The sequence below is a fragment of the Lissotriton helveticus genome, chromosome 1_1, assembly GCF_964261635.1.
Source record: "Lissotriton helveticus chromosome 1_1, aLisHel1.1, whole genome shotgun sequence".
In the NCBI taxonomy this organism is placed as follows: Eukaryota; Metazoa; Chordata; class Amphibia; order Caudata; family Salamandridae; genus Lissotriton; species Lissotriton helveticus.
Genome location: NC_136057.1, coordinates 1,828,482,348 through 1,828,510,064, shown reverse-complemented (window position 1 = coordinate 1,828,510,064; position 27,717 = coordinate 1,828,482,348). Strand labels below are relative to the sequence as shown.

Sequence of the window (27,717 nt, the reverse complement as noted above, 5' to 3'; positions counted from 1 at the left end):
GTTGTGTTTGGAAGGATTCATGATTGTGTAAGTATCACTGGGGTTGCTGGGAACATAAAGTCCTCTACATAGTTCAGTTCTGGTAGCAGGGGAAGGTCTGAGGTTCTTTAGCAATGACAAATGAGATGCTCCTTGAAGAGACAAGTTGTTATCCGCTTTAAAACATGTATGAACAAGCATGATCAGTGTGTGTTATTCTGGATCATGGATGCAAACCTCAACTTAACTAGCCTTTATTAATTTATTTTTGAGTTCTCACCTACCAGAGATTTTAGCTGTCTGTAGACCAAAACCCCTTGTGGATCATACTAGCTCCTTACAGTAGTCTTAGATCCCAGCCCTTGCTTACTATTGGCAGGAGTTATTGTCACTCAAATCATTGCTCCTTAATCAATGGCTTGGCTGGCTTTTCTTAGAGTTTGTCCCTCCCACTGAGCATTACCTCTTTGCCAACCTTTTATTAGACAACTTGTATTCTTCCACTGCTCACATTTAGGAAACGGCTTTTGTGTCAGCACTGTATGAGTGCACGTTTTCTAGCTCCCTCCACATGCCTGCTGTGTCACACCCCCCCATCCACACCCCACAATCTGGGTTGGTCTTTCTTCCCAGCCTCCCATGCTTGTCCATTGCTTTCCACCCACTTCCCTCCACCAACCAGGCTTTTCGTTATAAAATGTTTTAATTCCTTCCCTTAGGAGACCAGCCCCAAGTCCCTCCATTGCTCCCCGGCCCAACCCCAGTTGCTACTTCCGGTTGCTCCTTCGCTACACCGTCATCCCTGTGGTCCTCTAAGTTTCTTTTTTTGGGGGCGCCTAGTAGCTGCCATTTCCTGCCTGAATGATCCACCTTACAAAAAGTGGTTTCTTGAAAGTCAAGTTTCATCTTATTTATCAATCCAAGTGGTGTCTGCAGTTGTGGATCACTAAGAAAAAAAATGCCATCCACATCATTTTATATGGTGTGGTGTAAGGACTTACCTTTAAGATGAACATTTTTGTACAATGTCCTGATGTGAATTTATACTATAATAACTTTGTGATTATGAATAAAACCAGATTTCTAATGCCTATGTGTGATAATGCTACACATCGCACTATAAATGTACGGTGAATTGATGATTACGGATTATATACACAGGAGTTATTCCTTGGTAGTTGCAATTAAAAAGCTGTTCTTTTATCCCATGAGGTAATTTTTTACCTCCATTAGAGGTTTTTGTTTCACATAGCGTCATTTCATAGGCGCATGCATACATCATCATGCATGCACACATGCATGAAATGAAAGCAACCACCAGGAGTAGCTGCATCATAGTGCCATTTCTTTTCCTTTTTTTAGCTTTCTTTTGGGCGATGTACAGCATTGACCAAAAGCGGCATTGGCAAACAGCCTTGGCAAAGCCAATAGGTCTAAATGGCGAGTACTGATGACTTAGCCATTAGTTGTTCCGTCCTGCGATTTCTGTTACAACGATGTCTTTGCTTTCACTGCTATGCTAACGTCATTAGATGGAGAGGTTTTCTGGTCACACAGGGTGGTGCCTAGTTTGTTACTGCCTGTGGATAACACATACATTCTTGAATATGATGCAGACCTTCAGAGACAGCCAGGACAGGGCTGTCAGGTTGGGAGTGGTGTTTCCATTTATGAGTCAAGCGGAAGCACACAAGATGCTCTTCAGGGAGGATCAAGAATGCGGATGAGTGAAGCGTTATCATCTAAGAAAGAGACTAGGAGCCGGGAATCTGTTTCTGAGGACTTCGGCAGTGGATGGTTTTACTTTAACACGAAGTCTCTTTCTGGCAATGTTTTCTCCCAACTTATCCTCATTAATAATTGGTCCTCTTCACTCACCATTTGTCGTCACTAATCGCACATTGTTCTAGCTTATCACTGAACACTAGTCCTGCCCCCTCTTCACTCGTACCCCTCTGTCACAGACTGGACATGGGACAAAAAAGGCAACACCATTCCCAGCCACGCCCATATGAATGAACTCAGCAACACCATCTCAGAAGTCCTGTTACCATTGTTCAAGTTCAAGTTCCAGAATTTGTATAGCGCACTACTCGCCCAGAGGGTCTCAAGGCGCTTGAGGGAGGGTGGGTGCATTATTTATCGAAAAGCCAGGTTTTTAGCTGCTTTCTGAAGGAGAGGTGGTTCTGTGTGAGGCGGAGGTGGGTGGGGAGAGAATTCCAGGTTTTGGCTGCTAAGTAGGAGAAGGATCTTCCTCCCATGGTGGATCTGTGGATGCGCGGAATTGCGGCGAGGGCTTGATTGGATGATCGTAGTTGGCGGGTGGGTGTGTAGAAGGACAGTCTTGTGTTGAGGCATTCGGGTCCTAGGTCGTAGAGGGCCTTGTGTGCGTGGGTGAGGAGACGGAACGTTATTCTTTTGTTGACGGGGAGCCAGTGGAGGTCTTTCAGGTGACCGGAAATATGAGCTTGACGGGGGATGTCCAGTATGAGTCTGGCTGAGGCGTTTTGGATGCGTTGGAGTTTTTTCTGTAATTTGGCTGTGGTTCCGGCGTAAAGGGTATTTCCATAATCCAGTCGGCTAGTGACCAGAGCTTGGGTGACTGTCTTTCTTGTTTCGGTGGGGATCCAACTGAAGATTTTTTGAGCATACGTAGGATGTTGAAGCATGAAGATGAGACGGCGTGGACTTGACTGGTCATTGAGAGGGAGGAGTCCAGGATGAAGCCACGGTTACGTGCGTGATCTGTAGGTATGGGTGCTGTACCCAGGGCCGGTGGCCACCATGAGTCGTCCCAGGATGAGGGGGATGATCCTAAGATGAGGACTTTCGTTTTGTCCGAGTTTAGTTTTATACGGCTGTTCTTCATCCATTCGGCTACTTCTTTCATTCCTTCGTGTAGATTGGTTTTGGCGGTGTTAGGGTCTTTGGTGAGGGAGAGGATCAGCTGGGTGTCGTCTGCGAAGGAGTTGATGTGGAGGTTGTGTTGTCGCGCAATGGATGCGAGGGGACTCATGTAAACGTTGAAGAGGGTGGGACTGAGTGATGATCCTTGTGGTATGCCGCAGATGACTTCGGTGGCCTCTGATTTGAATGGGGGGAGGCGGACTCTCTGGGTTCTTCCGGCGAGGAACGAGATGATCCAGTCCAATGCTTTTCCTTGTATTCCGACGTTGCTGAGGCGTTGTATGAGGGTGCTATGACAGACTGTGTCGAAGGCGGCGGAGAGGTCGAGTAGGATAAGGGCGACAGTTTCTCCATTGTCCAGTAGCGTCTGGATGTCGTCTGTAGCTGCGATGAGGGCGGTTTTGGTGCTGTGTTTGGCTCGGAAGCCAGACTGTGAGGGGTCGAGGGATTTTTTGGATTCAAGGAAGGCGGCGAGCTGGCTATTGACGGCTTTCTCAATGACTTTGGCAGGGAATGGGAGGAGTGAGATGGAGCGGTAGTTCTTGAGTTCGGAGGGGTCTGCTGTGGGTTTCTTCAGAAGGGCGCTGAGTTCGGCATGTTTCCAGCTTTCCGGGAAGGTAGCAGAGTTGAAGGAACAGTTGATGAAATCGCGGAGATGGGGTGCGTTGATGGAGTCTGCTTTGTTGAAGATGTGGTGGGGACATGGGTCGGTCGGTGAGCCTGAGTGAATGGAGTTCATCAGGCGGATGGTGTCATCAGTAGTGATTGGGTACCAGGCGCAAAGGTTGTGAGAGTGCTGTTTTGGTTCGGAGGTGGGTGGAGTGGGCTGTTCTTCAGATTGGTTTTCAAAGCGGTTATGTATGTCGGCGATTTTGTTGTGGAAGAAAAAGGATAAAGAGTCGCAGAGGTCTTGGGAGGGAATGATGTCATTGGTGCCGGCGGTGGGGTTGGTAAATTCTTTGACGATGTTAAATAGTTCCTTGTTGTTGTGGGCGTTGTAGAGTCGATCCTTGAATGTTGATTTCTTGGTGGATCGGATCAATTGGTGGTGTTTGCGGGTGGCGTCCTTGAGGGTGGTGAGGTTGTCAGTGGTTGGGTTTTTTCTCCAGGTTTTCTAGAGAGTACGACATAACTTCTTGGATTTCTTAAGGTCATCGTTGAACCAGGGGACCTTATTGTTACCATGTTTGATTTGGTGGTTTTTCAAGGGTGCTAATTCGTCAGCGCTGTGGGTGATCCATTGTGTGAGTTTGGTGGCAGCATGGTTTGGGTCCGATGATATGGCAGGAGGGTTTTGGTTAAGTGAAGTGAAGAGTTGGTCGGTGGTGATTTTGTTCCAGTTTCTTCGAGGAATAGGTTGTGGGTTGTGGTCTTTTTGTAGCTGAAGTGAACGCATCTGTGGTCCGTCCAATGGGGAGCTGTGGTGTGATCGAAGGAGATGTGTTTGCTGGAGGTGAAGATAGGGTCGAGCGTGTGTCCGGCAAGGTGGGTGGGGGTGTCAACAAGTTGTTTGAGTCCGAGATTGGCCAGGTTGTCCAGAAGGGTGGTGGTGTTGCTGTCGTTTTTCTTTTCCATTCTGCTGGATCCTTTACACTAGAAGCCCCTGGTGATATGCTCTGCAGGTGCTCCTCACTGGACTAAAAGAAAAAAACTACCCTTGGCAAAAGAGCCATTTTTTTAGTGATGTGATGGGCATTTGAATAGTATACATTTTTTCCCTTTGTTTGGCCTCAAAGCAATTTTACCAGTCTGATGACTTTTCACATGGTTACCATCACCGACCCTGATTTAGCAGGTAATGATGTCTTACAGGTAAGTACTGTGTATTGGTCACATTCTCATTAGATCTCAATGTCTTATTCATTGGATTTTGGGTGCATGACTCTGCTCCATCAACAATAGCCGTGGTGTTTGGGTCCTGTTAGATGTACGTTATGAGCTCCATCTAATGTGTTCTATTAGAGGCCGAGGTGTGGCATATCATGGTGGGAAGCCAGCTATATGGCAAATGCACTGTGATGGATGTATCCAAGATGTTCTACCTAACATGTTCAGTTGAACGTTTGAATGTGTATGCGGTCTCACAGCACTGAGTACTATTGTTACATCTTTAATAGCTGGCTAAAGCAGGTAATCTTGGCTGTATCGGATTATGTGATATGATACATCTAGTATGTGCTGTTTGTATCCTATGGGACCAATGCAGATAGTATAAAAATAGAAAAGATGGCTATTAATGCCTTATGAACAGCACTGAATACATACAATTATGTACAATACCAGGTCTCAGTAATAAGCACACATGATATTGCTATATCCTAGGGCACCTGGCCAGTGACGACGGGTGTGTCACTGTTTGATAGTTTGAATTATTTGACACACATAGTTCTTTATCGTTAGGTCACTACCGTACCAACAAATATCTAAATTGGGATAGCCCTACTCTAATTTCCCAGTGTTAGTATCAAGTTCATAAATTACGTTTGAAACAGTTAATTTTTAGTCCTGCCAGTTGGGGGGTTATTCCCAAAATGTTAAATATGGGTTTTAAATTTCACTAATCCCAGAGAATAAGACGTTGTCAGCATCTAAGAGTGTACTTTGTTCTTATCTCCAAGAACAAGAACTACAGAACGCCCAAAACGCTGCAGCTGGACTGGTCCTCGACATCCCCCGCTACAGCCACATAACACAACACCTCCGACAACTCCACTGGCTGCCACTCAACAAGAGAATCATCTTCAAGCTTTCACATATACCTACAAAGCTTTCCATGACGTTGGACCAGCATATCTGAACCACTGCCTTGCAATCCACGTACCCGCCAGACACCTTCCAAGACCAGAACCGGAGATGGATCCTTCTCCTACCTCATCACCAAGACCTGGAACACCCTACCCCTCCACCTCAGGCAATCCCCGATTACCCAATTCAGGAAGAACCTCAAGATCTGGCTCTTCGACTGAATTCCCATGCCCAGACAGATCATCAGCCCCCCGCCCCTTGAGACCCTCAAGTGAGTATCCACGTTATATAAACTTCTGATTGATTAATTGACAACACCAACAGAAATGTGGTAGGGGACTGCTTGAAATAATCTCATCACTAGTAATCCCTCTTGGCCACATACTAATCCATCCTTGACTTCTGTCAGAGGGTTCCCCTCCCAAAATTGCTCCTCTTATGGCAACGGAAGCCACTTTGGTGGAGAAACCTCTGCTGCAGTGACAGTAAACTCACATTGCAACATAATTTCTTTCACCACAGTGTCAGACACAAATTCTGTCCAGCTTTATAAATCAACCTTTCAGTCAGGAAAGTACATTGGAAAGTTTCGATTTTATAATTGCCCACTGACAGTGACTTAAGCAATAATCTTCAGTTTCCCCCCCCCCCAAATTTCTTTATTTGTATAGGATGAAGGATTACAAAGACTTTGATTTATTTTTGACATTGGTTAGCAACAACGTATCGCAAAACTGTTACTCAGAAAGTTCTTGAGTCTATCATCAAGGCTCCAGAGACTGCACAATTTGGGACCGGAAAGAGGACTGCTTTGGAGCTCACCTCCCTTCCCCCCCAAAACTGTCATATGATTGACAGTTAGACCACTTAAGACCTGCAAGGTGGGAGATCAGAGGCAGACTTGCAAGGAGGCTCTTCTCAAAGTAGAGAAGCATTACAGGAGGACCTATTGCCAAATTTGCATTTCTGTCTTTGAAGATAACGCTCGGGAGCAAGAACGAATTGGACTTCACTGTTATGGACATGCTCATTTTGGCTGATTCCAAGTTTACTTGTGGCAAGGCTTCTTTGAGTTGTGCAGGATTATTTACAACCTCAGTTATTCAAGAGTGAGTTTAATGCTCTGACCCCATAGTCACTAGTGCTAGGTTACTTCCAAGATTAATAATTTTAAAAAACTATGTGACGAGACATAGGGTCCAGGAAGCTAGCAAAGGAGGGCAGAGAACAGCGTTCTGGCAACCTTCTCCAAGACAAAAGTCTCCCCGGGAATTCGATGTCCAATTAACTGCAAAGAGGCATTGCGCCATTTATGAGATTGTAATCCATACTGCTAAACTATAAAATGCTCCCCATGCTTCAACACATGGCCTTCATTACAGATGGATTCACTGCCAATGCAGCTTTGAGAGAAAGTTGGTGTACGTTATACAATGATTACCGACCACCACTGTAGGAAAGTGCTCCAGGCACTGGACGGTATGTGGTATTTCATTTGGAAACTAAGTAGTTGTGTATATTTTAAGAATGAAGCCAAATGTTTAATCTTGTGGAACCACAATGATTGGAAATTCTCTGCTGCAATGGGCCACATTATATAGGGGATTTTTTTGGGTTCTAGTTACCCAGACGCATCATTTGTCGTTTGATATAATAGCTCTTCAAGAGACTTGGGACCCTCTAAACAGTTTTTCCCTGGATGGCTATAGCCACTTTTGTATCCCGGCAAAACGCAGTAAGATGGGCAGAGCCAAGGGGGGTTTAATTAGTTTGTTTACCCTAGAGCTGAAGGGCTTACTAACACAACTTGATTCAGGCTGTCATAATTGTCTAATAGTGGAACTGACAGTATCTGACACCTATAAAACACTATTTATTAATTTTTATAATTCTAATGACAATGAATATAATAATTTAGCTTTATTAGAAAAAATGTTGTCTACATATAGTCTAAATTCAAATACTTTTGAGATTATACTGATGGGGGACTTCAATACTCATCCCTGTGATCAACTCTGTGCAAATACGGGTTATGAGGGGCCTTTATACTCTGTCCCGATTCATTTTGAGCACTCTAAGCAGGGTGAGGAATTGGAACATCTTTTGGCCATCTCTATGAGTCAGGGTGGCCATAGGGCCCCAACGTTTAAGGGGAAAGAGGCAGGTACAATTATTGATTATATTTTTTTAACATCTTTTATTTTATCTAGGGTTTTAAGGTACAAGACTGTGGTCTCCGTCTTTAGCGACCAAAACCCTGTGACACTGGAGATGGTGACAGGGGACCTCTTGGGCTTTAAGTACGCGTCACATAAGGGAGGGAAGGATATGACCGTGACAGACCAGGGTAGAAGATTAAAGTGGGCCAAAGTAGTCCCAGAAACCTTCCTGCAGGAAGTCTTATCTAAGTCTGAAGTGGAGGTTGATATATGCCTAATCAATAAGACGCAGGGCCCTCAGATGATTGCTGCCTTTGATACCATCTGTACCCAAATAAATCAAAGTTTACAGATTGGGAGGACTCAGAATACGCACGCTGGAAAAAGGTGGTTTAACAACAGCTGTACTAAGGCACATGCCGCCCTCCTTAAAGCTCTGATGGCTAGCCCTAAAGATAGCGGGCTTATAGTAAGTCTAAGGACAGCTTATAAAAAAGCAATACAAACCAGAAAATTGGAATAAAAAGAGGAAGCGTGGTCTAAACTTTCTTCACCTGAGGTTTTGAGAGACAGTGGGAAATTTTGGGCGACCATAAATCAACCCTTGTTCTCTAATGAAGTGAACTCATCCCTCGACTGCAATATACCAGATGATGATTGGATAGATCACTTTGAGAAAATATATAGTCTGCCAGATAAGGAGAATGACATGGATCCTATTCTACCCGAGAACGTAGTTCCCTTGGTGGTATTTGAGGTCACTGAAGTCGAAAGGGCGCTAGGGGAGATGACAAAGAACATGGCCCCTGGCCCTGATGGGGTCCCTGCTGATCTGTTCAAGGCGGCCCCAAAATTTTGGTCAAAAATGTTGACAAATGTGTTTAATGTCCTGGGCCCAAATAGTCTCCCGGCCTCCTGGTTCAAATCCATAATTGTCCCGGTCTTTAAAAAGGGGGATAGGCAGGACCCCTCCTGTTATAGGCCTATCTCCTTGATAGATTCCTCCGTAAAAATCTTGTGTCGTGTCATCTTACATAAATTGACGGAGTGGCTGGAAGACAGAGGGGTCCTGTCTAATGCACAATATGGATTTAGAGCAAAAAGGAGCACACTTGATCAATGCCTCAATCTCCAACTCTTAATTGATAAGTATACCAAAGCTAAGGAGGGGTCATTGTATATGGGGTTTATAGACCTCTCCTCTGCCTTTGACCTGGTAAACGGGTCAAAGCTGTGGCAGATTTTATTTGAACATGGGCATTGATCCGTCTCTAGTATATTTTCTAGCTGACCTTCATTCTGGTCTTTTAGCCTCAGTGAGGGTTACCAATGAAGGGCGCTGCACTAGTCATTTTAGCTCAGAAAGGGGGGTCAGACAAGGGTGCATTCTTTTCACTTTGTATATCAATGCTCTAGAGCCAGCTTTAGGGGCAGCGTCAAAGGACGTACCCCGTATAGGAGATCTGGTATACCAGTTCTCCTGTACGCTGATGACGCCGTTCTTCTGGCTCGTACGGTGGTAGGTCTCCAAAGGCTGTTAGACGCCTTTGGGAGCTTCAAGGAGACCCTGGACTTAAAAATAAACACAAAAAAGTCCCACGTTATGCTAGCAGGGAAGTGCTCCAGGAAAAACAGAGCCAAAACCTTTATTTGTGGTGCTGAGGTAATTGACAGGGTGCCCACGTTTCCCTACTTGGGGGTACTATTTGATGAAAGAGGGAGCTGGGCCCCGCAATGTAACAGCAGAAGTATTGCATTTGCTAGAACGACCTCAGCTCTTCTGGGTTTTGTAAAAAAGCTGGGGGCTAGACCAGTATTGGCAATAATAAAGGTATACAAAGCAAAATGTCTTGCGGTTGCCACATATGGCTGTTCGATATGGGGATATACCCCCCAAGACAGAATTCAGGTGATCGAAAACAAATTCTTGAGATCAGTCTTAACAGTTCCCCAGTCAACCCCGACTTATTCGATCCATACTGAGTTGGGGGTTGGATATGTAACTGATTTAATAAAAACAGCTCCACTAACATGCTGGCTGAAGACTTGGCTTAACCAAGAAATCTCCCTGAATCATACTATACTTAAAGATTGTCTCCTGCTGGATAACGTCAGCAAGATTCCCTGGCTCACTTATATTAAATCTAGCTTTGAAAAAATAGGGCGTCCCGAGCTTTTTCTTTCCCCAGAGACTATAACAAGAATGGACGTCTTACAGACAAAAAACGTTATGATGAACTGGTTATCCCTGGGGAGAGAGGAGGCAGAAATTAGGAAACCAACTGTTAGAGCGAACTATGTTTTAGTTAGCTCTCCTGGACCTGAACTCTATCTCACTATAGTGAACTGCCCCTATCATCGGCACCTTTTAACCAGATTTCGTTTTAATTTGATTCTTTGCTAGGTTGCTTTTACAACTGGTGCACCCCAGATAAGGCCAGCCCTTGTAGATGTGATGACTTCTCGACGCAGGACACTTTACATTTCCTTATGTTCTGCGATCATTATAGTGATATTAGGAAGAAGTTCTTGCTGCCTATTCTGAGGGAGGCTGGGTTTACACAGGTTAGGCCAGCCCTTCTGTATCTTCAACTACTAAATACTCATCGTATAATATTTTCTGTTGCGAGCTTTTTAGTAGCCGCTGTACGAATTAGGAATAGGAGTATCAGTACGTCACCCACCTTAGTTAACCTGGTTTAGGAGGAATTTTATTTTTGTCCATATTACGGCACCAATGAAGATAAGAAAGATAATAGAGTCTATTGCAGTTTTTATTCTGTTTTTATGAAATATTTATGCCTCAAAACTTTTAAAGAAAATTATTGTTGTCTATGGTGTATGCTGTGTAAATAATCTTTTGTATAATTGTATTGTGTCTTTTTATGATATTAACTTATCGAATAAAAGTAATTTGACTGACTGACTAGTCTCAGGGCCCAGAGGGCAGATCTGCCGTTGGGCTGTTGGTCCCTGTCCCATCTCTGGCCTCGAAATATGGACAGCATACTAGATCTGCAACAAACTCTGATTTACAAATGTGTCTGTGCCACAATCTCTGGATGGCAAATGCAGTCTTGTCCCCAGTTTCAGATTCTAAACCATAACTCTGCTCCACGGTCTGGAATCCAGATCACAAATTTGTCATCTCTGGATAGCAAACGAACGGTGTAATATTTGGCCTACTGCAACCTAGACGCTACTTGAATCTCATGTTTCTAGACGTTCTTCTAGGCCATTCTCTCAGATGCAAACTTGTCTCTTCTATTCTATTGCATTTGTAATTATGGTCTCTTTTTGCTCAACTTTAGGGATCCATCCTCCATTTTGACCTCAGGTTCTGGGTTTCCAGTGCCTTTTTATCCCAGTTAGGTCTTCTGCATTGAAAGCGGCGTTCTAAATTCTACTTGTGCTAGCCACTTGGTTATGGATCACAGCCCCATCTCCCCACTCCTAATTGATCAGAGGGTGGGGGACAACTATTTACAGGAAGAGAGTCATCGTTTGAAACAAACTAAAGACGAGGAACATTGATGTAAAAACCAATGTGTTGAAAAGCAGGGCTTACCTTCTGGCTTCAGCTTTTCTAGGAACCATTTTCTGAAAGAAATGAACAGGATATTTTGTAAGCATACAACAACATGAATAATTACTTTTGAATGTTATCAATAGGAAGAATATTTTTCTTCTATGTTCACAACAAATATTCTTTTTTGCAAACTGAAATGGATGCTGGACAATACTGCAGAAACAGACCGAGACAATCGTGTTTCCACCATCAAAGAGGATTAAATAGATTACCAAATCCACTCTCGCCACCAAGCACATTTAAAACCTCACCAAGCTCCTAAAGATGAACAGCCGAGCATGAGGTGTTACGCACCTTACGTACTGCTTTGTTTATGAAACACTTTTTTGGGAGAGTTCCTATAAAGATTTTATTTTTTACGTCATTTATTACAATATTTCATTGAAAGTTGTTAGCATTAGACTGCGCATACTTCACCAATATATTCTACTCGACAGTAGGAGCCAATGGTGTTCATTAAAGTTCATCTAAGGCAGATATCCCTACCACCAACTCTATAAACGCTCTTCATACTAGCGGATTGCAAGATGCAAGGGTCCAGAGTAGTCAGATCTGTGAAAGTAACACTTTGCTCAAGGGCACATAGATACTCCTGCATCATTAGAAGTAGGGCAGTAGTTGCAAATATGTCCAGCAACTTGGAGACTTTACTTAGAATTCTAATTAAATAGCCAAATGTGGATAATTTAATACCATTGTGAATAAGGACAGCTGTATTTCGTTAGTTGCCCTACACTGCAGCTATGTGTTTAATTATATATGAAAACAGCACGTTTCTTGTTCCAGACACTAAAGTCAACCAGGTCTAGTACTCACCGGTGGAGCCATACACATTGGCTGAACCTTTTTAAAAACAGTTTAACTGTGTGCATGCATTGCAATGAAACTCAAAGAAAAACACCCCAACTGGTAGCAATGTTGGCACCTCAATCCCGCTCTGTTAATTAAATAGTGTTTGACACAGCTGATCAAGTCATAATCCAGGGTAGACTGCAAGAAGGTGGCTTTCGCGGACTGGCTTTTTGATGACTGAGATCAATCCGTCTCATGGGTCTCAAACAAACGGTCATCCACCATTTACTTCACATCCTAAATTCCAACATTGGCACCTCACTGTTGGCCAATCAGCTAGATATCTATTTTGAACCGTGGCTCTTCTGTTTTTAAGGCCTTTTTTTTTTTTTAAATGTATGTGGCCAATACCCACATAATGCTTCGTTTGGCTCAGATAGATGTTCTTGGAACTCGCCTACACCAATCCATGAGAGATGTCAGGGAGCTGTTGAGGGTTCCATGGCAGATGCTCAACTTATACAAGACAGAGGCGATTAAGGGTGGACAGAGCAACTTCTGACCTAATGAGCCGATATCGGTTCATGCCCAGTTATGGCAGAGATCATAATAAACTCTATCAGTGAAATTTGATTTTGACCTCAATGAGGGTCTAGTTTAACGCAATGACAGCATCACACTGCTTAATATAGAGAGCTGATAATAGCCGTCTTAGCAATTACTGGTTCACACTGGATTGCAGTAATGCTGTGTACATGGCCCCGCCCAAGGTTCTCATTACAAACATCTAATATATTCAGAAAGCTCCAGCAAGAATTGCCTTAGAGGCCTCCAAGTTCTGTCATATAGCTGCTGCACACTATTCACAGGCTGTCTATTGATGCCAGCATTTAATTTAAAACCTTTTTTGGTGCATCAGTGTGCTCCTGAGCAGGAGCCTTTATTTCTGAAGAAGCAGATCAGAAGATATGTGGCGGTATGGGGATAGTGTCCATCGGAACTAGAAGTGCTGGTACTACTGAGGTTTCGAAGCCTAAAGTTGGGAAGGCATAATTTTTTCTGTATTCACGTCAACTCTTTGAAACTCTCTCCACCTGCATTTAAGAGCACAGAGGCCCACATGCACTAACACATTTTCCCATATACACATAATGAATAAAACTATTTGATACATCAAGCCCTTTCTTTTTTTTCACAAGTCTATACAAACTTGATTATTTAATTAGCATCTCACTGGGTAGATGAGATGACCAGACTCCTTTGCATCAGCTCATCGCCATGAAACCTCCAGAGGTGGGTGAGCACTTAAGAAAGAACACTGTAGCACACAACTTTAAACTCAGTTCCATAAAGCCACCAGCTACATGACTAAGAGCACAAGGTTACCAATGCCATATATAAATTGTGGAACCTTCAACACTAAGTTAATTTTGAATTGAAGAAAGAATGCAGGCTATGGAGAGTAAATATTAAAGGTCAGACGTTACACATCTATATACAGGCGTATTGGCAAGGCACTACATGCACTTCCAAGTCAGGTTCAGGGAAACAGCATTGTAAAATCAAATTTTCTGACCCATATACGTTTTAGAGGATTCAAATTTTGATTTTTTTTCTTAGGAACGTGCGAGATACAAACTACTTTTTGAAATATTAATTTCGGTAGATTTGTACAAATCCCTTTCTCATAAAAGGGGTCCTGGTGTTGACAAACAACAAACTGCTGGACCAAACAACTTCAAATAAACTGTTTGGAGGCACTTTCTATTTAACAAAAGGTTAGACTTCATCCACAGCGCACGAGGATGCTGCCCTAACAGGAGGGAGGTAACGCAGAGAATGCTATTTTTTGCAGGAGATGAACCCTCAAAGTTCACTATTCTTGAGAGCAAAGACTTTTTGCAGATGGACACTTTTTGTTGGAAATATTGTATTGCTTCATTATTAAGAACAATTCAGGCTGACGGTAAACTGGCAGCATCAGCTTAAAAAAAAAAAAAAAAAGGGCACGTATACCAAAGATAGCCCGTGCATGTGAATGAAAGTAAATACAAGTTTATCACAGCGGGCACAGGACCGAATTTGCCAGTGGCTAAATTGGCTTAGACATTCTGACCAATCTGCAGCCTATTTGACACATATCTGGGACCCACTAGGCAGAGTAAACTGCCATAGTCACTCCTGGAGGCAACTATCTCAGACACAGGGGGGGGTATTCTTTTTAAAATATTTAGTGGGTATGAACCAATACAATGGATAAAAAGATGAAAGCTGTCTTGGGCTAGGATCATGTACCACTGAGTGGAATGTGAACTTGTCTCAGATTAACACTATCTACTTCAAGGAAAGCAGTACATTGTGGAAATTGAGTAGGTGTGAGATTGCGGCTGAGTCTCTTGGGAGCAGGGTAATTGCAAAACAATTTAGCTCAACTCCAATGGAAGAAATTGAAATATAGGCAAAGCTTTGCATTGTGCAGAGAGAACTTTCTAATCTAGAATCACAGCGGACAATGCTGAGGAGGGGTGCAATGGCCGAAAGTGAAATGTCAACTCTTCTTTCACTCCTATTGTATTGCAGCATCCGCTCAGCTGACCTCTCCCTAGCCACCGTCCCACGCTTCCACAGGACCACAACAGGTGGAAAGTCTTCCTCCTACCTTGCAGACAAGACCTGGAATGACCTCCCTTCACCTCTGGCGAAGCCCGACACTGCACCAATTCAAGAAAGACCTCAAGACCTGGCTCTTCAAATGACCCCAACGACACTGATCACACCCACCCTCAGCGCCTTGAGACCCTAACGGGCGAGTAGTGCACTCTACAAAACCCTGATTGATTGATTGATATAGCGCTTACTACCTCTAAGTGGGACGCTGAAGCGCTTCAGTTGTGCATGTATAAAATACAAGCCCAAGGTGAAAAAAACAGTTTAGTACAAGTTTTTTCAGAAGCATACAGTTATACACCGCTCCACTCGTATCCACCAACTGGCAATATTTTTAGTCCATGGTAAAGCAAAGGTGTTTTAATGCCTAAATAAACGTTTCCTTCACTTCAAACCTAGCAACAAACTACAGTACCAGAAAAGTTTACAAAGAAGCACGCACAAGAGAACACTGCCATCTGCTGGTGAAAAAGAGCTAAAATTGAGTGCACACCTCCCCGGAAAAGCACACTTTGCTGTTTGATCCACAATCCTTAAATAAGAACAATACGGCAAAGAGCAAGGAAGATAAAATAATGCATAGGCAGGGCTTTCAGTGGGATGAAAAAATTGGGGGGTCTCTCAAAGGCCAGTGTAATTAGGGTCGTGGCTTTAAAACACTTGCCCTAAAAATCTGTGTTTAGCATAGTGAGCCGGCCAACTTGTATTTTGCTGTTTCTGCCATTGCATCCAGATATGTGATACAACAAGTAACATCATGTCTTGTCAATGGTTATAAGTTGCATAAGATAAATAAGCTGCAACTATGGCTTGTTACATATAATATTGAAAAAGCTTCCACTTAAAGCCCTGGTGACACTACCACAATGTTGCTGCTATTACGTTTCAGAAAGAGAAGGAACAACCAGAAAGAAAATGACTCGTTAAAAGATTTCCCATCCCCCACAACGCTCACCTGGCATGACATGCCCTAACTTTTCCACTAGTAAGAAGTGAGCAGTGTGAGCAGCGCACATCGATGTGCCGGCTGTCTCGAAACGGGTCTCTATCAGCATGTTTTGTGCCCTGGCACTTTTTTCCGGACTGCTGTCACTGCAGTCCGGGAAAAAACGGGCCGCCTGTGCCAGGGCTCAAAACAGAGCCCAATAGAGACCCCCGCACAAAAACTGCCGGTGCTAAGACCCCTTGAGACCTGGCCCACTTAAAGCCCTACGCATAGGGATAAAAATAAACAATAACGGGCTTTAACCGCTTCCGTGCGGCGCCGTAGCCGCGCCCTGTGCTGGACATTCCAGAACAGGGCGCGGTCGTGACGGAACCGTTCCGTCATCAGCACAGCTCAGCCGTGACTGATGACGGAACGGTTCCGTCACAAGCATGGAAGGGGTTAAAGGACACCATCTATTGCTTGCTTTGAAACAAATACCATGTTTCAAGACAGACGGGGTCCTATCTATTGTAGGGCCTGTTTTAAGCCCCTCAACAAGTATTGTTAACGCTAATGTGACTAGCGTTGCCCGCCCAGAATTCTGCAAACGTATCTCGTTTCTGTTCACACTAAAGGGTGATCATTTTCAGCCCCAAAAGAGGCCATATATTATGTACCCACCCAGTGTCTAACATCTGGACTTCTGGTTTACCCTAAAGAGTGAAATACCTTCGCGAATTACAGTGCCATAGACATACAGCTCTTTCCCTCATGTTGAACACAGTCGGAAGGTTTCCTTATTTGTTAATCGTAGAAATATATACTGCGGATGCTAGTTCTAAACATGGAATCAATTGTGCCTTATATTTCTGTCTTGCATGTTTGTAGGTTAGGACACTGCCACTAGCAGGTGCATAACTGATCCAGAACTCCCACGCATTTGACAGCATTCCCTTATTTTCCATATGTCCCATTTATGATGTTTAACTGGCGTTTTAGTCAATGTTTTTTTTTATTTTTTATTAAAAATCTATAATTTTTTTAAATAAAAAAAATCTTTGTATGGTTTAGAAGCCCATTTACAAAGATGGCAGCCCATGCATGCACACGTGATGCCAGGGTGGCCTTCTTTGAAAGGGAGGGAAGCCAATTGCCAAAGATGGGCGACTGCAAGCAGTGTGCAGCCAGAATGTGGGCTGACCAAATGCTCCATGTTGCATGGTGTGGTGGGCAGAAGCAAAATATACATGGCACTAAAACAGACCAATAGATGGAGAGGCCTGTCTGAAGCCCCTACAAGTAGATACATATTTTTTTTTGTAAAATTAAAGGTCTTGATTTACATCAGACCTACAAGTAATACAAATTGCAAGGCCAGAACAAAATTGTACGGCAAAAGGTGTTGAAGTGATAATTTAAATTTTAAAAAAAGGTACGCTGGTATGCTCGAAGCGCGACTGGACGACAAAAGATGGAGACAGGAACAGCAAAAAGATGGAGACAGGAACAGCAGAGGGCATTAATGGCAAACTGTTTAAGAGAGTGATCACCAGGAAAAGTCTCTTATGTGCGTCTCAGAAGCTTTTGTGGAGTCAGGTTATGGACTTTGGGTGGGCCCGGCTCTGCTTTTCTAAAAAGATCACCTCACTCTATACCGAAACCGTTTTCTGAAGAAACAAATACATTTTGTTGGCAGCTCCAGCCTTTTGAGGTACCTAGGGGAGCACACTCCATGCTGCTACATCATGATCTAACAGGATATATATATATATATATATATATATATATATATATATTCACTGAAAAAACCATAGGTTTCACACCAGTTATAGTTAGGTGGAAATTTTACTCGCATAAAACCATTGAAATTCCCACGTTATAGTTAGTTGGACTCACTATAACTTGCGCGTGCAATGCACTGCTGATGACGTCACATATTACATCACTCATGACATGGTCAGTGACATCACTCATGACATCACTGATGACATCTCAAATGACATCACTGATGACAACATCCTTGTGACAAAGTGGCAGACCTCCTATCAGCATAAAATAACCTTTGACACACACATTCAAAAATAGAAACTAACATTTTCTTAAAAAAGGAGAAACCAATACCAATTATAACAACTTATTAGGTAATTCCAACATCTACATACACATCCACTCATTCACCAACAGTTCTATATAGTCACTCATGCATGTACTTACTCATCATATGTACTCATACACCTATACATCCTGTTACACACTAATACTCATCCATATAGTTACTCACACACAAATTCACACATGCAAATAAACTATCAAAAAAACATTTACTTGATTATACTGCTATATACACACTACACATACTTCTACAGAAACGGAAACATATTTACTCTCTTAAACAATCAATTATAAAAACACATACTCACTAACCCACCCATACAGTCTTGCACACATGCTGTCTTCAAAATACATACAAATAGTGAGTCACTCATTCATGCATCTGTGCTCTAAGTAATATCCCCCACCGAACCATACAGACACTGATACTGATACTCAAAAAAACAACTAATAACCTATATACACACTCATGTAGCTACTCACCAACCCATGCAGCCACTTATACACAAAGTGAGACACAGATACAGATATTTAAATATTTAAACATTACTCGCTAATATATGTATTCACTAAGATACATTTAATAAGTCAGTTAACCAATCAATTTTACACAGAAAAAACATCCATTTAGACATTTATTTACCCATTTATTCTTCCATCAACCTTTAGATATACATATATAAAAAATATTTATTTTTCAGAAAGATACACATTCACTGGATGATGTCATCAGTGATGTCATTTGAGATGTCATCAGTGATGTCATGAGTGATGTCACTGACCATGTCATGAGTGATGTAATATGTGACGTCATCAGCAGTGCATTGCACGCGCAAGTTATAGTGAGTCCAACTAACTATAACGTGGGAATTTCAATGGTTTTATGCGAGTAAAATTTCCACCTAACTATAACTGGTGTGAAACCTATGGGTTTTTCAGTGAATTTAATAGGTTTTTTAAATGCTAATTCCTAACTATAACTGGTGTGAAACCTATGGTTTTTTCAGTGAATATATATATATATATATATATATATATATATATATATATAATTTCTATGGCAAAATGAAACCCCTCATTTTGTTCCTTTTCAAATTAAATGTATTAAGTGTTACCACTTTATTCCAATCAAGATGACTTCAGGTGTGCCATACTTTTGTCATAAGTAAGACTGTTAGCGTTCTAGTTGTTCTTTAGAACACTGGGACATTCTGTCATTGGGCTATAGTTGGGCTACATCTGGCTGATATTTGGGCTACATTTGGGCTCTTTTGTCTCTGGTGGCCATCTTGGTAGACTGCATATCAGAATTTTTTTAATGAAATATAAGAGGATTTGAGAAGTCACTCAAAATGTGCCCTAATTTTTCTTTCTTCAGCACTAATCATAATTTCTACGGCAAAATGAACCCCCTCATTTTGTTCCTTTGCAAATTAAATGTTTTAAGTGTTAACACTTTATTCCAATCAAGATGACTTCAGGTGTGCCATACTTTTGTCATAAGTAAGACTGTTAGCGCTCTAGTTGTTCTTTAGAACACTCTGGGACATTCTGTCATTGGGCTATAGTTGGGCTACATCTGGCTGATATTTGGGCTACATTTGTTTTTTTTTGTCTCTGGTGGCCATCTTTGGGCTACATTGGGCTACATTTGGGCTCTAACATATATATAGCCCAATGTAGCCCAATATATATTTTTTCAAAGCTAATTTTCGTAAAAACCACTGGAGCATATATCTTGAGACATAGCAAAGGCACATCGGGGTACCAGTCCCTACAATTTTGCCAAGTTTGGTGGAAATCCATCCAGCCGTTCGGGCTAAAAGTGAGCCCTATGGAAATTAACATGGGGAAAACACGTTTTGGGACCCCCCTTTTATCTCGGCCCCCGCTTGATGGATCCCCCCGAAACTTTCAGGGAAGGAGCGGAGCGCAGCGAGGCAAAGTTAAGGAAAATTACAGGCAGATCCCTCATTCGGCGCCAAAGTTATTCCCAATAGAATGTTGCGGATTTCCTATGGAAAACGATCCTAACTATAACTACCTACTAGGTAGGTACCAGTACCAGTAGGTAATATGTTTTTTTTTCTTGCATGAGCATATGGCCATGAAAAGCGCCAGGTCTGGAGAAACGAGCCACCGCTGCCCGTCCCCTGTGAAGGTCCTGGTTCCCGACATCCTGCACCTGGTTCCAGACAGTAATACGGATGCCTAACGTTTCACCTAGACCCAGAAAGCAAGACAGAAAAGACTGATGCTCTCTCAGTTTTGACTGTGGTAGGGGTGTGTACTTACATGTAGGGTCCAGGAAGTCCCCCTAGGGCGTTAAAACAGAGACAGGTGTCCTCCACAATTACTGGTCCTTCAATCTGAAACCAGAGGGAGAAAAAACAAGGAGATAGCATAGTTTAGTGTTCACTTACGTAGTCCCTGAGACTTCTAAATTAAAACAAAAATGACTGTGAGAAATCATAAAACTAACAGAAGGTGTCAATGTACAGGACAGATCCCACAGGACAGTCTCAGCAGGTGCAGGCTCATTCCTCTTTTGATTGCTTGTAGAACGGTTTAGTGCCAAGCTCTGTCGTCTGATGACTAATTAATACAATAGTCAAACATTACAGAGATATGTATTGCCGAGAGCCTAGGCCACTCCAGTAACTCATTTGTTTGATCATATACCACAAGTATCCACAGAATCCAGTAATCCTTCCAGTCCTCCTGCTCCCAACGTCCTAAATACACCCCAGATCATTATACCTCAAACCCTGGTGTTGCTGAAGGACCAAATCCACTCCAAGTTATCGCCTCCTGCCTGTAGAATGCAGAAAGTAAACCACAAAACCGTATTCATCACTGATCACTTTGACATTCACTCCCATCTTCTGCACTTCACTGATACAGAACAATGACTCGGCCACAAGAGCATCTTGCGTCTGCTGGCAACACCTGCAGAGAGCTGGTATCACTTCAAGAGTAGCACGTCTTCAGCACTTTCTCAGTTACGCAAGATCGGCATGTCCAGGGCATACAGATGTCTATCACTTAATACTGCCCTCTTTCGAGGAATCACTCCCCAGCCCAACAGTCATAATTTGAAGAACTCAAAAAGGCTGTATGTTCCATGCCCAACATTAGCATTGATTTCACCAAATACTCACACAACCTTCTACTTCTTAAGCTTATTTATGGTCATATCTTCAAAAACAATCACTTTGTGCCCGCCTACCCACTCCAACTGCAGGCCACTCCACTGCATCATCCTCTCCAATGCCCTCCATCATTAACCCATATGATTCCCTGACCACTCCACTGGGGCCAAGCTTCCTCTGCCTTCTCATCTCTTCTTTCTCAGTTTCTATAAAGAGATACAAATATTGCCTGACTTATCCCCCCTACATGAACCTGGTCAGTCAGAATTGCACATTCATCACCATCTTGCCAATTCCTTCAACCGTGGTAAAAAAAAAAAAATGTTTTCTTTTTAATTCCCCCAGGCACCTTCACCTGCAATATGAATGAAAAGCCTAAACCCAAAACACCTTGCAAGCTCCAACGTATCACTTGCCCCTTCATCATTGCTCTAGACCAGCAAGTATATATGTACTTCTAGACATTGATCCGTTTTCTGGACTTTAGACTAGCACCACTGAAATGCCTTACCTCCCTCCAATCTTCACTTGCCTCACTCAGTCCATATTCGCAGATAACTTGATTGGACCCTTTCTAACATCAGAAATCACTGATAACCAATGAACACTGAGCACCGTCCTAAATGTCCACTAAAACTGCCTTCCCCTCCCACAAATCCATCCAACTTTGTAGTGCTCAACGTAATGACACCCTCCAGTCAATCAATACTTGCTGTCTCTCAAGTGTTTAAAGACAGCCATGGTCATCTTCCTACAACATTACCCATCACAAACCAATATCTCTCAAATTAGTGCCATGCCGCAGTTTTTTTCTTGAGATAATCCGCCACTTATTTTTGAACAGATCCTGCCTCCATTATCGTACACATAACTTCTTTACTCCCCTCCTTTCAAGGGACACCTGATAATACTTAACTGAACCCATGCCTAACCATGTACTAAACATCTGCCCCATACTCATTCTCATTATTGCTTAACAGTCTTTGACATCTCGAGCTGCTGCGTTTACAAGGTATGTTTGCCACTAGACTTAAATCTCAAAACACAGGCGTCTACTCATGTATATTGAAGAAAAAAAGGTTTTTAGTGGTGTGCCAGACAACATTAATGTGGGCAAGACATTCTAAAAAACTGATATCTAAGTATGGTAAAATACTTCAAGCCATTAAGCCGAGAATTTGTTTCGGAGGATGACCATCAAGATCCTCTGCTCGCCAGGGTTGAAAAAACGTATAGAAATTAATTTGATTATTTTAATATACTTTATTCTCATGGCAAGAAGGTCCATTCTTGCATATCCATTTATTGGCTGTGGAAGATATTTTGAACATGATACTGCTGGTAATCAGGGTGCCAGGGAGAGCGTGAATGCTCTTGCACTGATGGGGTCATTGGTTTAGTGCAGCAGTCTGAACTACAAGATCATTGGGGTTCCTGGGTGGATCACTTTAACAAGATTATCTCCATGCGGACTTCAATCAGTCAAATCTTTCCATTTATCCTCCTGGCCTGTTCTCAACTACTATAAACACACAAGGATATACTGCTTCCTCTACTTGTAAGAAGGTCACAGGGGCGGGGCACCATGCAGAGTTCTAGACTTGTTCCTAGATTAATCGAAAAACAGCACATTTCAGACTTGGGTTACTGGTCATATGTCCACCTCTGCTAAAGCAAGATAGCTTTTCCTGAAATCAAGACAAATACTAACTTTTTCTCTTACCAGGAGTGCATTTGCATCAAACAGGGGTACCGCGGGGAAAAAAAGGCATAACATCAGTCAGCGAAAGAGGAAAGCATCTTTACAGAATGTCTTCTTTGGCTTTCACCGTGGAGATCTAGAGCAGCCATCAAGTGCTCAAGAGATTGGGAGTCTATTCTGGCTCCCTAGAAATCCACAAAGTGGGGTCTCTCTGAATTTGAGATTGTCCCTGGATGAGCATCGGGTTTGGAGGGAGGTGGCAGATATCAACAGGATGTGCATTAACCCATTCTTAATTCAAAAACTGTGAGTGGGTATATGCTATCTCCAGGCAAATCTGGAAGCAGAATTGTGGAGGAAGTCAAACTAGTCTAGGTCAGTCTCTTCTGTGCAGACAGTGCTCCTGGCTTAATGTACTGTACACCTATTAACCACTCAGAACTGAAACTGCTATGAGGTTTCTTAGGTGCAATCTCAGGGGTGTTGATCGAAAGACTGGAATTTCTAAATGGTCTGAGCTATGTGCAGAGAACCACCATCTCGTGCTTCATGCAATATGTACAAGCAGAGGACACCAACTCCACGAATACCACACATAAAAGCAACCACTAGAACATATCTAAGAAGCAGATGTGAATTAATGGTTCCTCTTATGGTTCACTGAGCAAATGTCACAGAAATAGGGTCCAAAGACTCCTCTCCACCGAGCACAGGCAATATTGCCCGATTCACTCACTAGTATTTCAGCTGCCTCAACCGTCAGTTTCTGCTGCTTTGACCAGGCCTTGGAGTACATTTTTAGGTGTACCTTATGGCAAAGAGAATCTATCAGTCTTCTGGTGGGCCGTCATAAAACATGGATTATAGGTTGAACACAATGAGGGAAGTACAAGGGGAGGCCAATTAATGTTGAATGGGGGCAAGATGGCCGCGCTTGCTAATACTTAGGTTCATGACTACTGAAAACTACCCATGACTACTGCATCTTTCTTAAAGAATGCTACGATTTCAGCTCTGCAAATCATCTTGTGTTGTTTAAGACATCTTTTGAGTGAATATTAGGAGTGAATTTGGTGCTCCTGGAAATCAGCTTCAAAGTGCAGTTTTTTAAGGTCGTCACACCAGCCAATGTGACTCTTTATGCTGCTCACCAGTGTCTACCCTTTTACTTCGTGTCGGTGCCTGCTCTTCCCACACCCTACCAATAAGAAGTTCCTTACAGCCCAACACTGCCAGGTCTCCACAATTCCCAGCATAGGTATAACTGGACATCACTGCCTGAACCTCCTTGCATGATTGTGACTACTGTTTGCACTCCCTGCCAGTGTCAGGAGCCCCTTATTTGAGCAACAGCATCCATTTCTCACTTTGCCCAGTAATGCTTCTTCCTTATTCTGCCCACCACGTTCTGCTTCTCCCACACCACGGTACAAAAGGGGGTGGTGATGGACGGAGCATCTGAACCAATCAAACACTCGCACCCAGTCAAAAGATCTGGGTTTGATCCATCACCGTCCTTTAGCCCACTCTGCCACCCAGTTCAGACATGGCTATATGCAAATCAGTCTGACCCTGTGCCTCATGGGAACAGTCCAGCGCGAACTGCCAAGCCATGCCTTCCCTGGACCAGAAACAAGCTTCCGAGGACCGGTTTCTGGCATTCCAGCCGTCTTCAGCCCGGCTTGCTTGAATCCAGTGGCAAAGTGAGCAAGGGACTCACGTCTGAGCATACCCTGCCACACGTGTGGTGGCCAAAAACGGTACAAAAGGGGGTGGTGATGGACGGAGCATCTGAACCAATCAAACACTCACACCCAGTCAAAAGATCTGGGTTTGATCCATCACCGTTCTTTAGCCAAGCGGTACAAAAGGGGGTGGTGATGGACGGAGCATCTGAACCAATCAAACACTCACACCCAGTCAAAAGATCTGGGTTTGATCCATCACCGTTCTTTAGCCAAGCGGTACAAAAGGGGGTGGTGATGGACGGAGCATCTGAACCAATCAAACACTCACACCCAGTCAAAAGATCTGGGTTTGATCTATCACCGTTCTTTAGCCAAGCGGTACAAAAGGGGGTGGTGATGGACGGAGCATCTGAACCAATCAAACACTCACACCCAGTCAAAAGATCTGGGTTTGATCCATCACCGTTCTTTAGCCAAACGGTACAAAAGGGGGTGGTGATGGCATATAGCCATGTCTGAACTGGGATGGCAGAGTGGGCTAAAGAACGGTGATGGATTAAACCCAGATCTTTTGACTGGGTGTGAGTGTTTGATTGATTCAGATGCTCCATCCATCACCACCCCCTTTTTTTTCTCCCACACCACAGCAGTGCAGGTCACTTACACTGCCAACCTTAACCTGCCTCATATTGTTGTCACACGCTCCAACTTCTGCTCTACTTACTTTACCAGCTATTGTGAACTCTTCATGCTGCTAAACACTACCAGTTCATTCTCCTGCCCACCAGTGACCTGCTTCTCTCTCAGCCCAGTTTCTCACACTAGCCATCGCTGCCTGCTTCGCACACTGTCAACTAGTGCCAGCTACACCTACTGTCCTCGGGTGCACGTGCTACGCACTGCCCGTCGCTCCAAGTACTGCTAACTATTCAAGGCTCTACATGACACACCAGTGCCTGCTTCCTAGGCAGCCCACCAACACAAGCTCCACACACTGCCCACAAGCAAAGGTTCTGCTTGCTATATACCAGTGTCAGGTGCTCACTCATCTATTAAGTGAGCATGAAACCTGCTATGGAGTTTGAAGGCGAATTAAGACTTCATGACTAGCCAGTTGTTATCTGTCGGCTGCGGTGGCAGCCACTGTCAAGTTACATGTATTCATGTACTCTCTTTTCTATAACATTATTATTACTTCCTCACCTCCTCGGTTCAGATTATTTTTGGTTAAATACTCACTCTAAGAAATCACACAGGATTCATTCAGTCTCATTTATTATTTTCTCTTATTACTCCTAAGTTTTTGGGGGTGGAATGTACAAGGTAATTTCTGGATTATCCCTTGTGGTTTTTAAATAATTTCAGTGTTCCTTCTCCCTTTTCACTTTAACTATTTCCCACACTCTACTTTCCCAAAACCATTAAGTTTAACATTATGTTCTTTGACTTAACTTAATTCCCCCATATTTTTTTCTCCACCATTTTTTGACTTTCTATTTCTTTCCCAAGATTTTTCCATCCCAGGTTTTTTTCTCCAGAAAATAGGACTTCATATCCTGCTTTCCCGCCCTCTGCTGCTCTCCGATATTTCATCTTTATTTCCCAATGCAGCTTGTCTTTTAAGTCACCCATATCATTCAGTCTCTTCAGCAATCTTCCCTTAATTATCTGCCTTTCACTCTATTACTTTTTTCCTCTCCAGTTTTTTCTCATCCCTCTCTCTCTTTCCTTTCTCCTGCTCTTTCATCTCCTCCCTGGTCTTCTCTTCCACTCAACAGCTCTTCGTCCTGATCCTCGTTCCCACCATCTAACATTCTCAAGGCTGCCTCTGCTGTCCGTTACCCGTCAGAACAGCAGCCAGGGTCCTGGTGTCACATGGTCGTGGAACAGGCAACTGCACCTTTTCTACAGATGACTGCAGGAGAGACTCTTAAGAGTGAACCAGGGAATACATATGCTACCCTCTGTTGACAGATTTCAGAAATCATCAGTGAGGGTGCACCTCATTTAACCCCATCTGTACTTTAAAAAGGAGTACCGCCTTACTCATTGTTTACACAGGTAGGCCAATGCATTTTAGGAACCATAGTGTATACCATACTTGCACTCCTTGTAAGGCACCCCTTCACTATTCTCCTACAAAAGTAGATCAGCGCCTCACTACAACTCGGAGAGTAGGTCTTACCAGCCTGGCCGCCTCTTGACATTTCTGGATGGAAATCTCATCTGGTTCACCCTGGTATTCAGGCACTGAAGAGGGAGATACAACATGTTATTCGTTGACCATAAAATTATCAATTGAGCTTCTCTTTTTTTAAATGTAACATCTTACAGAAGGCATGTCAGCAACAAACCTGCACTGTATGCACAAGGCAGAGTGTTTTACAGGGAAGGATTCACGTGGTAGATTTTCTAAGATATGTACAATCATTTTACATAGAGAAACACAACTTATTATTTTATATATGATGAGGACGACAACCAGATCCACTGTCAACTAAAGAATATGCATGGGCCTAGACCTGTATCAGAATGCCAGGGCCACACCTACCACTGGATATAGGAAAGCTGCTGCAGCGTTAAAGGATCTATATAAAAAGCATTGGAGGTGCTGCCAAATATAATACAAGGAGTTCATTTTTTGTCCCGCTGCCTTAGGAGCGACCCTAGGCCCCCACTAAAGGCTTATGTTTATGAGGACTGCTTGCTAACACTCTCCGTCCTACGGGAAACCCTCAGAACGTTGATTGTGAAATCAGGCACAAGATGAAGGCTCATTCATCTCCAGAGGACTGCATTTTTGCCATTTTAAGGGAAGTTACATTTATAAATCCAACTGATCACCGCCTAACACCGTACCCTGGGCAAGAGTATTTATTCTTCACTATCAGCACGTGGTTCTTAAACATGCCACGTAATCGTGCCTTGCTCTAGAATCAACATGCCCTCTTCTAGGGAACACCTGCTGCCTTCCGGGAAAAAGCCAAAAACATCCATTAAAGCCGGTGTCCATTGAACTTGTGATATTGCAATCAAATGTTTCTCGGTTACAGTTTGTGTCCCTCTCACAAGTGATGTCTCAGTGATATGTTCTCCAAATCATGCTGTATCCCTCACAGAAGTGATGTCAGCGATAATGCTCTCTGTTACTGTCTGTATATGGCTCACAAGTGATACTTCCGTGATTATGCTCTTTATTATAGTCTGTATCCATCTCACATGAGATTTCAGTGATTTGTCCTCAACCTCAGCCACTATGCGCTTTAATGGACACCTTTTCCCCTTGAAGACCAAGGC

The 27,717-nt window shown here is 43.1% G+C and overlaps 1 protein-coding gene across 1 annotated transcript in view; it reads right to left on the bottom strand.

The window, feature by feature from the left end:
- The window catches only part of ITPA (inosine triphosphatase), a 79,756-nt gene that overhangs the window by 12,413 nt on the left and 39,626 nt on the right, over positions 1-27,717 (bottom strand). Inside the window, exons 3-5 of the mRNA XM_078659204.1 lie at positions 26,606-26,670; positions 20,174-20,247; positions 11,359-11,390 (exon numbers count right to left, since the gene is read on the bottom strand). Of these exons, the coding sequence (XP_078515330.1) occupies positions 11,359-11,390; positions 20,174-20,247; positions 26,606-26,670 (171 nt within the window). The remainder of the gene's footprint in view (positions 1-11,358; positions 11,391-20,173; positions 20,248-26,605; positions 26,671-27,717) is intronic.